The following is a 13,107-nucleotide window of genomic DNA, read 5'->3' on the forward strand; positions in this document are numbered from 1 at the left end:
CTGGAAACAAATGCCATGACGCCAAACTCCCTCATGAAGGAAGAAAGCCGTTGTGGTTACAACTGTGACAATGAGTGCTTACCAGGATCAACAAAACGCTGGATTTTCAAAAGTATGTGAAGTTCGTGGCTCCATTGTTGCAGTAAACTTGCACACCGTTCTTGAATGAATAATTTATTAGATGTGGTATCGTAGGGACATCAACATTATATTGTCAGGCCCCTAAACATGATGTGGAACAAAACGAACTGTGATTGGTTACGTTACATGTCAGTCAAACGTCCTCTTGGGAGGTCCTTGGCCAAGAAAAGCTATGATAGAGTCCAGACCTTCTGCCGTCAGTCTGAAGGTCTGGCTACACGAGACTAGGAAAGGTAAGGGTTAACACCCTCCAGCTGTGTCCAGGTAAGGGTTAACACCCTCCAGCTGTGTCCAGGTAAGAGTTAACACCCTCCAGCTGTGTTCAGATAAGGGTTAACACCCTCCAGCTGTCCAGGTAAGGGTTAACAGTAACACCCTCCAGGTGTCCAGGTAAGGGTTAACAGTAACACCCACCAGCTGTGTCCAGGTAAGGGCTAACACCCTCCAGCTGTGTCCAGGTAAAGGTTAACACCCTCCAGCTGTGTCCAGGTAAGGGGTTAACACCCTCCAGCTGTGTCCAGGTAAGGGTTAACACCCTCCAGCTCCAGGTGTCCAGGTACATGTAAGGGTTAACACCCTCCAGCTGTGTCCAGGTAAGGGTTAACACCCTCCAGCCGTGTCCAGGTAAGGGTTAACACCCTCCAGCTGTGTCCAGGTAAGGGTTAACACCCTCCAGCTGTCCAGGTAAGGGCTAACACCCTCCAGCTGTGTCCAGGTAAAGGTTAACAGTAACACCCTCCAGGTCTGTGTCCAGGTAAGGGTTAACACCCTCCAGGTCTGACCTGTGAAGCCCAGCACGAGGATTACACAACATATCTGTGCTCGCACAAGCTTCAGGTCTCGGCTAAAGGGATTGCATCTTCCTCACTAACAGTGCAGTCCAAACTCTCTAATCCATTTACTGGCCTTTCCTGGGATCAAAGTGAGGATCAAGTGGTGAAGCGTCTCCACAGGGGATTTATGGTCATCCATCTGGGATTCTGATCCAGAACAACGGGCAGCTTCAGGATGTCATAATTTATTAAAGTAACATTGCATGTGAATTAGCGCACTGTAAAAAAGGATATGATCAGTAAGTCATGACAACTTCGTTTTACATCACTTTAACTCATAAATAACTTAAGCAATCTACAACCCCACCCCCCCCCATGCAAGATTCAACTCAATTTTGTAAGTATACAGTAATTTAAGTAGAAATGACTTGTACAGCCAATATGATTATACTTAAAAATGTAAGACAGCAACAGAACTTTTTATTTGAAATAGGCATTATTTACAATGTATTAATTTAGTATTATTTATACAATATTATAATTTGTATTACTATTTATTAATATGTTTAAATAAACTTTTTTATCATATTATATTTTCAGATTTCATTCAAATTTCATTCTAATTATGTACTTTTGTCATTTTTATTAGTTTTTGTCATAATCTATTAAATATACATACATTTCATGTCAGTGTTGATTTAGTATTATGCAAAGATTTATTAATATTTTCAGATTAACTCAGGTTATATTTTTAGAGGGTGTTAGTATTTAAAATGTATTCAGTTGTCATTTTAATTTGTTATTTTTTGTAATTGTATAAAGTGCTTTTGCCATTTAAAAAAAATATATATCAATAGTTTTAATTAGCACTAATTTTATCTAGTTTAAGATTTTTAATGTTGATTTTATTTCATTTCAGATTTATTTCAATTAACAAAAAGGTTTTCTTTGAATAGTTTTAGTTCACGATGACAACCCTGTTTGCATGTGATGTTAATTGCATTAAAGACATTTATGGCAACAGCGTAAAGCTGTTTATGAGGAGAAATCCTGCATTTCCACTTGAGTGGGATGCAGAATTATGATAGCATAACAACAGCCAAACAAGCTTCTGTTTACAGCGTCCTGTATATTCAGACGCTTTAAATCCTCCAACATGTGCATAAAAAATAAAAATATAATAAAAAATAAATAAAAAACCTGCTTAATTAATTCTCACATTCAGCAGGGAATTACAAGAAGACCTTCATCCAGAAACAACCTTTAGCTTTATTATCAGGAGATTCCAGTGTGTTTATTAATCTATAAATGACCTTTCATACCAGTAATATCTTAATTACCTAATTGCGTTGGCCTATAAAGCTGCAACAGAAAGCAATATAATTAAAGATCATTTCTGCGGCTCACACTTTTCATTCCTTTCCTTTTTTTTTTTTAGGCTTAAATCCTAAACCACTTCGCCCCAGGAGGAGATGAGCTTTTCTGTGGAAATCTCCCAACTAGATTAGAATATTATATAAAAACTTTATGCAAGTTTTTTTTTTTTTTTTGCTTCCTCCTATTATAGTGAAGTTTCAGACACAAATCGTCCAATAAATCAACAGAGCAGAGGCCACAGAAGAGATCTGACTCCAATGACCTCGAGATGATTTATTCAAAGTCTGTTCTAATAACTAATGTGACAAATGCGATATTTATAACTTCTGCTTTATATTTAAGTCCATATCAGGCCTAATCAAAAAAAAAAAAAAAAAAAAAAACATGATGGCAACCCATAATGCACCTCTATCTGTCCGACTCCAAGCCACCTTCAGATGCTTTAACGACTCAAAGGAACAATTATGTGCTAATCGCTGTGTGTTTATGTGTAATTGATGGTTTTAACCCCCCGGAGGCTCTTGTGTTATTGCCGCTGTGCGCTTTAATGAAGAATCCGATAGAAATGTGCGCGTGCTGAACATGTTCTGAAGGCATCGGCCCGAAACGCAATCCAACTGCACCGAGCGCCTTGAGAACGAGGCCAATTTACATCAACAGCAGTGAATGAAGCATGCGTTCCTTTAATCAGTCATGTCTTCATTTCTGGGGAAACTAACGAGCATCAGCTGACGGTGCTGGAATGTGAATTTTAAAACGTATATCACTTCAGCTATGAATATAAATGTAATTCACGCAATCTGCCAAAATTAATCAAAAACAACTAGTCATGCAGCAGAGCCAAAAGTGGCATCTTTCGCCTTTATTTAAATGCTATAATGCGCAATTTTTTTTTTACCATGGGCTGTTATATGCAAAAACACGAGAACCAACAAAATATTAATAACTACTGCAGTCAATGTATGCTTTGTTTTTCTATGCATTTATTTTATGCACTAAAATCATTTAGCATTTAGTTTGCCTTAGTTTAGTTAAGTTTAGTGTTTTGTTGTTGCATTAGCCTATATTTAAAAATATATATATATATAAAATGTTTAATAAATGAGCTTGTAGGGTCTTTAAAAGTTCAGCTGTACAAGATCACACATTTTCCAGTGGGAAATAAATCGACGCTGACAGAATGTTTTACAAGCACCATTTTATACTAGTACACATTTATTTACAGCGGTAAATTACAGTGTTAACACGTGTTGAGATCAGGATTCAGAAGTTCTTCATTAACTAAAGACCTGCTGCGACACACGAAAGCAAAGGAGCTTTAATCACCCAGAACAACAGAGCAAACGTCTTTTCTGATTATGCATAGAGTATCTGAACATCTGAGTAAGAAAAATGATTTTCACTGAAACTCAATAATGATGCGAGAAGCAGCTGGAAACATGATTAATTACTAAACCTTCAGATTTACCTCAAAAAAAAAAAAAAAGAAAAAAAAAGGTGTAATTTCTTTTTATTGGCTTAATGCAATAAATATTTCACACGTGCTTCACCACATGAGTCCTGCAGAAAAGAATATAATGTTGTACTTTCATGCTTCGAGTAGCAACAGATGTTTTCTGTCCTGATGGTTCGGATGTCTTCAGTTTGAATCACACACTTCACTTACAGAGCAAAATAAGTGGAGGTACGAATGAATGGAGGTTTTTTTTGCAGCTCCATAAGCATTGACATCATACAGGCTTTACAAACACTTTACAAAAACTGATTTGATCGATAATGCCCGTGCTGGAAAACCCTCAGTCGAGACTCACTCCACCTCATTCCCAATGATACAGTAAGATTACAGCATACTCATGTATGTACAAACAGCTGTGAACCATAGTAAAATATATCAAATATAAGAACTAAAGTGGCAAACGTTGCCTTTATCCAAAACAACATCGGACAGAATCACACGCTACACAAATATACAGACGCGAATGATTGACAGGTGCATCAGAAGATCATGTGATCTAACGTGTGTTCTTATGTTGTTATTGTTTACTATTAATAATTGTTAATTGGAATGAAGCTGAAATTATTAAATGAAACATTTTACAGAAACTTATTAGAAATAGTTTAAGATGAAGTACTAAAACGACTAAAACTAAAACTGAAATAAAAGTAAATTAAAGCTAAAAATACGAAAACTAAAAAAAAAGACAAAAGCACATTATAGAATTTACAAAAAAATAAAATAAAAAATAACGTTAAAATAAAAACTGATAATATATATTCAAATTTTGTTAAACTGAAATAAAACAAATATTATGTGAAAATCGTTAGTTAAAAAAAACTTTAAAAATATACATTTTGGTTTGGTAATTAAGACAATTAACAATTTATAAAGCACATGATAAAATTACAAAACACTGCAAAAATATAAAAACCGAGGCTAATTCAAAATATTAATACATTTCGTTAAAGTGAAAAAAAAACCGTAATAAAACTGACAAAAAGCACATAATAAATGTACAAAACTTAAACTAAGATTAAAGTGAAAACTGAAAATATAAAAATAAAAGCAAAAGCAAAATATTAATAAATACTAATTTAAATAATAAATAGTAAAGTAAAATAACGCCGGACTCCAGGGGGCGACAGAGTCAGTTATCTCTTTCAGCTTAGTCACTGTCATGATGGATGATAAACTGTTTACAACAGTTACCTGAATAATAACAGCACATCTGGTTTGAGATATTTCCTGGAAACTCTAGCGCCCTCTTGAGGTCTGGAGCCACACATTCAGTGCAGGTACAATCCAACTAGCGTCGGTCAAACATTCGCAGTGTATTTGTGCAGAACACGTCAAGCCATTCTCACACACACACTCACACATTAATTATTCAACATAAATTAAGAAGAGCGTTTCATCTGGCATCATGGCAGTTGAGGAAATCGAAACTACAAAGTCACTTTACTACAAAGTTTTGCCAGGTTTTCTTTTGAGAAGCGAGATGGAAAATACAAACCGATGACGTCTTCAAAACGTTGACATATATGAGACGCGCCATCTCAAAAGCGCATAGGACATGCCTGGAAAATAATCCAAAGGTTGAGAAATCCACTGGGATTCTGGGAAAAGTCCTACGAAAACATCGAAAAAGCCAAAAACCGATGAAGCCGTGAACACATTTAGATGACAAAACCCAGAGTCTGAAATCACTGCATAAAAATGATGTTTTTCCTCAGTGTTTCTGTGTTGTTTTCCAGCATAAACATCTAAACATTCATAAATCAAGATACATTTACTAGAGAAGCAAAGTGACTGAAGATATTTAAGTCTTGTTTGCTAAAAAAAAAAATATTTGCGTGTATTTGCGAACATTTATATATTTTTTCAAAACAAACTTCATTAAGCTTCGAAACCTTTGCGAATCATTTGTTTTTGAACCAGTGATTCGGAGCGTGTGATTTCAGTAAACGAGGCTTCGTCGCGTCACAAATGTTTCGAAATGTTTTGAAATATCATTGGTTCGCCTCTATGATCTCTGTGAACCCGTGAACCAGTCTCAAGTGTTGGCTATATCATTTTTACCTGATCTCAGATCAATTTTATACATTTGTAGACATATAATGACAATAAAATATCACATATTATAAAGACACTTAATATTTAACGGTATTAGATGTTTTTATGCATGTTTTTGCTGCATTGCAGGTGATTCAAACGATTCGAAACAGTGAATCATCTTGCAAAGCAATTGGTTCAATTGATTCCAAATTTCAAAAAGATTCGTTTCTCCCGTCACTGGACGATAATAATAATGCAAAAACCATATTTGCATAAAGGAGAACTGAAACACAGGGCTATAAATACAGGGGTTGAACAGAGGCAACTAAACTAGACACAGGTGAAACTAATGGGTAACTATAGAAACAGAACAGAAAAACAAAATAAGAGTCCACTGAATGGAATATAATAAATAATTTATGCTTAAAACAAGAAAAAAAAAAAAATATATATTAGGGATGCACCGATATGAAAATTTTGCCCGATACCGATAACCGATAATTCTTTATATTTCAAAGCCGATAACCGATATATTGGCCGATAAGTCGAAATCCAAATTTGTAATCACTTTTTGAGAGCCTGATTACAAAAACAAAAGTTTCACCATTAAAAGCCATGTCCCAAAACATAGTTATGCTGTTCTCATTATAATTTTATGAAGCCGATATCACAGCACATAACTGTATTTTCCTTATTTGAAGTGATTCCAATCATATTTCAAGCAATTTAAAACCATCATGTTGAACAGTCGCATCTGAAGTGTCTCAGCTGAAGGAAATAATACATTATTTATCGGCTTTAATATATCGGACAAATTTTCTTATCAGGCCGATAACATAAAATATGAGCATATATCGGCCGATATATCTCTCTAATGTATATATATATATATATATATATACATAGTCTTTTGACTATTTAAAATTATGATATTTTACATTCATTTTACGGCTTTATGGCAGGCATTGCTGACAGTCATTTGACTGTTTTTTATGTTTGTTTTTTTTGTTTTTTTTTTACAGTGAAGGTGTTTGATCGTAATAATTCAGGAAATAGCTGTAAAATAAGTGAAATATTTTTGCACTTTATTTAAATTAGGATATTTTACTTTATTTTTACGTTTTTTGTTTGGCAGCCGTAGCTGACAGTCACTGACAGTTTTTTTCAAGATTTTTATTTCTTTACAGTGTATATATATATATGTATATTTCATCTCCCTGTTTTAAGGTGCTTCTCCAGTAAGTGTATCTTGATTTAGGAATGTTTAGATGTTTGTTCTGGAAAACGAGACAGAAACACTGAGGAAGAGCCTGATTTCGTTGCAGTGTTTCTGCCACAATACGACGTCCCGCTGAGCAGAGATCGGACTCGACACGGCTATCCAATCGGGTCATTTCTGAGAGATCCTCCAAAACAGCGAGATGGAAACGTCCACCGAACAGAAGTGCTGGAGCCGTCGTGAATAGAAACAACAGTAGATTTATCACAAAAAAAACTCTGTTTATCTTTGAACATATTTACATTAGTGAAGAAGATTCATTTCTTTTCTTTTTTTTCTTCTCTTTTCTTTTCTCTTTTGTGGTGTGATTGTGGTCTCAGTCTGTGGCGGGTCTCATTACGCTTTGCTGTCGCCCTGTTTTGTGTGCAGGCTGTTGTCCGAGTGGACCTTAATCTCGATCAGATCCGGCTTCAGAACCTCTTTCCCGTTCTCCTCCTTCAGCGGGAGCTTTCTGCGGTCAGAAGAGCAAACACTCCAGTTTAACCACACACACACACACACCTGATGACGTCGTGCATCTCATTAGCAGAGTCACATGACAAACTTATCACAGCGATACAAAAAAACACTGCTAACATCTAACTTCAGATATTCTACTGACTATCTTTTCAACTACATGTCAACTTATTCTACTAACCCGAACCCAACAGTCTACTAATACTCTAATGAGAGAAAGTTGACATGTAGTTGCAAAGTTACTTATAGTTAGTAGTAGGATGTCTAAAGTGGACTATCGAAATAAAGTCAAACCAAAACACTATTTGAGAAATTAATGATAAAAATGACCCAAACCATAGAGTTATTTCTGATTCTATTTACTATTCGATTACTATAACGATTCGAGTACTATAACAATAACTATTAAACTACCTCACAGATTAATAGCTAAGGCCCGTTCACAGCAAATATGATAACTATAACGATATATATATATAAGATAAAATATATAAGAATAGGGAAGTGGCAGAGGAACAATAAATAAAAATAAATGAAAACTAATTAAAATATATATAAAAAGACTAAACAAAAAAATGACAAAAGCAGCTAAAAAATAAATTTTCGTACAATTTTTTGTAAAAAGTAAAATATAAATATTGAGATTTTTTTAAAAACAAACAAAAACTAGCAATGTTGCCATAGCAACTAAGTGAAGTGAAATAAGTTTAAGCTGAAGTAAAAAAAAAAAAAAAAAAACTCCATGACAAATGATAAATGACAAAATGATAACATTTTGAAATAAAAAAATGTGAAAAAAAGAGTAATGCTGCCTTATGAAATAAGTCTACATGTCTATTAAAAGCCGTTTCGACACGTTTTAGTATCATTTCTTCTTCGTGCAATGAAAGATGAATCTAAATCTCAAACTCCAGAGGTTTTATTTTGACTTCTGTCTCAATGCTCATCACACTACGAGGACTAGCTGTGTGTGTGTGGAATAACAGCTGAGAAACCTGACACAACACACTTCAGATGACGGTAAATCCACTGGCGCTGGACTTTACGCTCCTTGAATGCACACAGATCAATAGCAGAAGCCAATGAACTCATGAGGCCTGACTAATGCTAGACCAAACTAAACCATCGGGCTGATCGTTTCCTGAACTCACACAGCAGAACCTTATTAAACCAGCAGATCTATATGTGCATATTATCAACAGCGCTTAATAGTAATGGGAAAATATGAAGTAATTGAAATTCAACCCTCATTATTAGATAATTACTGTCAGTTTCCATCAATCATCAGATTCAGAGAATGATCATATTCACATACACTGTAAAAATGAATTACATTAAATCACATTGTAAAAGTTAGAAATGTTATGCTGTACAAGGACAGTGCTGCTATAATTAATAAAGTAAACCTAACTCAGAAATTGGGCTCTATATGAGTTCAGTGATTCAGGTCAAATGATTGTGAAATAATGATTATGTTAAAACACAACCAGCACCATCAGATCACCTTTTCACCTTTATCATCTGGCTGTTATAACTCAGGTACAGCAGCCAAACAAAATCTAAAGTTAATGATGTAAGGGTCAAGAGCCCAACTAAAACAAACACTGATCATCATAATGGTGACTTACAATTACGGTTTTCTCCTTCAGTGATCCTGCTTGTTAACATCAGGTGTCTTCAATGTTGGCAATAAAAAATAAAGAGTTCTTAATTCATCTTTGACGTCTGTCTGTTATTCAGATATTTTTGTTTAAAAAACAATTTGTAAATTTTACTCATTTTAAATGGTTAACTTTAAAGGAATTAATTTGATTAATTATTACTCAATTCTAATTCGTTACATTTAATTAATAATATTGCTTGTAATCTGTTGCCACAATTTTATTGAGTAGATATAGCGTATTCATTTTTACAGTGAAAGTTAAAATGATTATAAAATAATTGAAATGATCTTGCAAACACTTAAGTCACAAAGGCAACGTCGTCGCTCAAACGTTTTCCCAACCAAACAACTGTGTGACCATTTTAACCTCGTTCAGTGAGATTCTGTACAGTTTCAGTGATATTTTGACCTCAGCTTGAGTTTTAGTTTATTACGAGTATTAATCTGAGCAGTTCTCAGTTAATCTGCATTGCAAAGCATTTGTTGGCTTGCTCTCTTAAAACGTGTTTTAAAGTCTCTTCTGTTCATTTATTTGATCAAAAATACAGTAAAAATAGCGAAAAATTATTACAGTTCAAATTAAAAGTTTTTAATGTGCATTTTATATAGTAAAGTGTAATTTATATCCTGTGATCAAAGCTGAATTTTCAGCATCATTACTCCAGTCTTCAGTGTCACATGATCCTTCACAAATCATTCTAATATGATGATTTGATGCTCAAGAAACATTTATGATTATTATCAATGTTGAAACCAGTTGTTAAACTGATCAATTTTATTTTCCAAAATTCTTTGATGAACAGAAAGTTCTAAAAAAACAGCATTTATTTGAAACAGAATCCTTTGTAACATTATAAAAGTCACTTTTGATCAGTTTAATGCATTCTTGCTGAATAAAAGTATTTATTTCCAGAGCCGGACAGTAACGGAGTACATTTACTTGAGTACAGTACTTAAGTACAATTTTGAGGGATCTGTACTTTACTCGAGTATAATTTTTGGGGAGTACTCATGACTTTACTCAAGTACATTTGAGAGGCAAATATTGTACTCTTTACTCCGCTACATTTCTATCCATAACCGTGAGTACCCATTGCTACTTCTGAAAAAAAAAAAAAAGGAAAAAAGAAAAATCTCGGAAACCCTCAATTTGTTGGTTCCCTCTCAAACGTGATTGGATTGTGCAGGCGCCACTGATTGGGACAGCCTATCAGCAATCACCTTCAGCTTTCTGCTAAAGTCAACTCCATGGTCAGATTTAGATAAGAGACGAAACCATGGACGAAACAATGGATGAAGACGCAGCAGGTCCATCCCGGGAATGTGCCAACCCGTGGACCCACCTCGCCAGACTATTTCAATTATCTGAACAATTTAATGATAGTTTTCGCTTCAAGTGTTTGCTGTGTTTACCAATGTAAGCACTGTGGCAGTAGTAATGCAATATTTAGAAAATGTACTCTTGTACTCTTGATACTCAAGTACTTTTAAAAACAAGTACTTCAGTACTTTTACTTAAGTAGACATCTGACTGTAGTACTTTTACTTGTACTTGAGTAAAATTTAGCAAGGGGTATCTGTACTTTTACTCAAGTAATGAAGCCGTGTACTCTGTCCGCCTCTGTTTATTTCCCTCAAACTACTTTAAACGGCAGAGATGTTTTCATTGTGAGACTGAAAAAACAACCTAAATTTGCTTTAAATTTGTTTCACATACAGTCAAACCAAAAATGATACATTATATCATGTGTGATATTGTTTCACTAGTGTGATCAGGACACTATAGTTCATTTCTGTAAGTGAGGAGAGCAGAATAAAGTAAACTGTGACATATTACACCCAATAACTCTTCATACAGAGACTACCAGTGACATTGGGAGCAGAAATGATTGGGACACTTTGAGCTGATCATGTTTTGCTGAAGTGTGTTTTCTTTAATTTCTAATGCTCTTTTTACACACAGACTGAACACAATGAAGCATTGCTTGGTGATTGGTTGAGCTAAACTGGTATTATCTAATTGTGTAGTTAAATTTAACAGCTGACAGATATTCAACATAATTCATGTGTGAGACAGTCTAACAGAAGGACGGACAAAACCAGTCAGATATCAACTGAGTTCATAACTCTGAGTTCTGCCATTTTCTTTCATTACCATTTTCTAAACTGTGATAATGTGAGAAATGTTGAAGGTGTCTGAATGAATGTTGGTTTGACTGTAGATGTGAAATCATCACACTCCACAATACACACACACTTTAAAACACATCAAATAAATCATAATTTGATTCGAGATGTGGAGGACGGGCGAGTGACTCACAGGTAAGCGGCTTTGCCCTCCTCCAGCTCTTTGCTCTTGCCGCTGGTCGTGGTCTTCTTGCTGCAGAGTTTGCGGCTGATGAACATGAGGAGACCGCAGTGTCTGAAGAAGAAGCAGCCGACGTCCACCAGAACCAGCAGAAGAAGAAGAGCCGCCAGTCCGAGACCGACCACAGCGCCGAGACCCAGACCGCTGAACAGGGAATCTGCTGAGAACACACACACACACACACACACACTCAACTCTATGAATATGCAAATGAGCCCAGCCTCCACTCCCTCACTCAGCTCAGAGATCCACTGGTTGACGATCACACGTTGATCTGATTGGTTACAAGGTAGTTTGTGACGTCAGAAACACCAGCGATTTCAAAGCGTGTTTTTGAGACTGTCTTTGGTTCACTGCAGTTTTAAGGAGGAAATACTCAGCAATGGTGTCGACTTATAAATTTACACATGCTTTGTCTTAAAGCGTATTAAAAACACCACATAGACACATAAACTACATTAAAAGCTGGATTTACACCACAGGGGGACTTTAAACTCTCAGTTTGACCTGGAGATGATTTTCTTTTTTGAAATTTGATAAATCTTTCATTTCCACATTGTTACACTTGTGGTCAAAAATGACCGGCCGACAAAAACATGCAGTTGTTATGCTGTGTTCAATCTTTTTTTTATCAGCTTGTTTTCTTTCAATCAGCAAATGATTGAAAATGATTTATATTTAGTTTTGTATCTGATTGATCGTAGGCCTCATTGATCTGAACTCGTGCATGTCAGTTTTTTTGAGGAGAATAAAATGGAGGCGCACAAGTTCAGATCAATGAGGCCTACAATCAATCAGATTCAAAAGGAAACATAAATACAAAAGAAAACATGTTGACGAAAAGACTCAATGAAATATATCATGATAATATAATATAACTAGAGATTTATAAGCCATTTAAACGCCCCCCTGAAGTGCCTTGAAACGCGCAGCATTATTCAGTGTGTTGACGTAATTGAAACAGGAAGAAGGGGTGGGGCATACCGAGAAGCTCCTCCCCCTTTTTAAAAATAGCCTATAGCATTTAGTCTATATCACAGATCGGCCAGTAAAGCTGTAGTTTCCTCCTAATCTCTCCCCGTTTCTCCTCTTAATCTCCTCAGTATCACTTTAAAATCCAGCATTCTGCAGAACTCAAATGTGTCCGATGCGTTCTCAGGTCTGTGGGACTCGATCACATGATCCGCTCTGTGTGTCGTGTCTCTGGACCGGAGCTGAAACCAGACTTCACTCGCCCCGATGGAAAGCATATTTACACTGTCTGAATCGTTCCCTGTCTCCTATATAGTGCACTATGTGCCGTTCATCATGTAGGAAACAGTAGATGTGTGAACAAGTGACCGATTTCAGCCGCGGCTTCAGCGTCTGTTTATAATGTAGGGGGCGGAGCTTCAGATTCTAGAGAGCATTTGATTGGACAGAAAATCTGATGAGAATCTGAGTCATCATCAGAATCATTGATCCATATTGGCGGAAGTGAGAGATTTTAAGTTTTGA

General features: G+C 35.6%; 1 protein-coding gene across 1 annotated transcript in view; it reads right to left on the reverse strand.

Annotated features, from left to right (window-relative positions):
* Positions 1-5,621: 5,621 nt before the first annotated feature.
* Positions 5,622-13,107, reverse strand: part of LOC311284516 (neural cell adhesion molecule 2) — a 282,772-nt gene continuing 275,286 nt past the window's right edge. Inside the window, exons 16-17 of the mRNA XM_084399547.1 lie at positions 11,563-11,770; positions 5,622-7,574 (exon numbers count right to left, since the gene is read on the reverse strand). Of these exons, the coding sequence (XP_084255673.1) occupies positions 7,460-7,574; positions 11,563-11,770 (323 nt within the window). The 3' untranslated portion in view covers positions 5,622-7,459. The remainder of the gene's footprint in view (positions 7,575-11,562; positions 11,771-13,107) is intronic.

This window comes from Rutilus rutilus, assembly GCF_951802725.1.
Source record: "Rutilus rutilus genome assembly, chromosome: 2".
NCBI lineage: Eukaryota > Metazoa > Chordata > Actinopteri > Cypriniformes > Leuciscidae > Rutilus > Rutilus rutilus.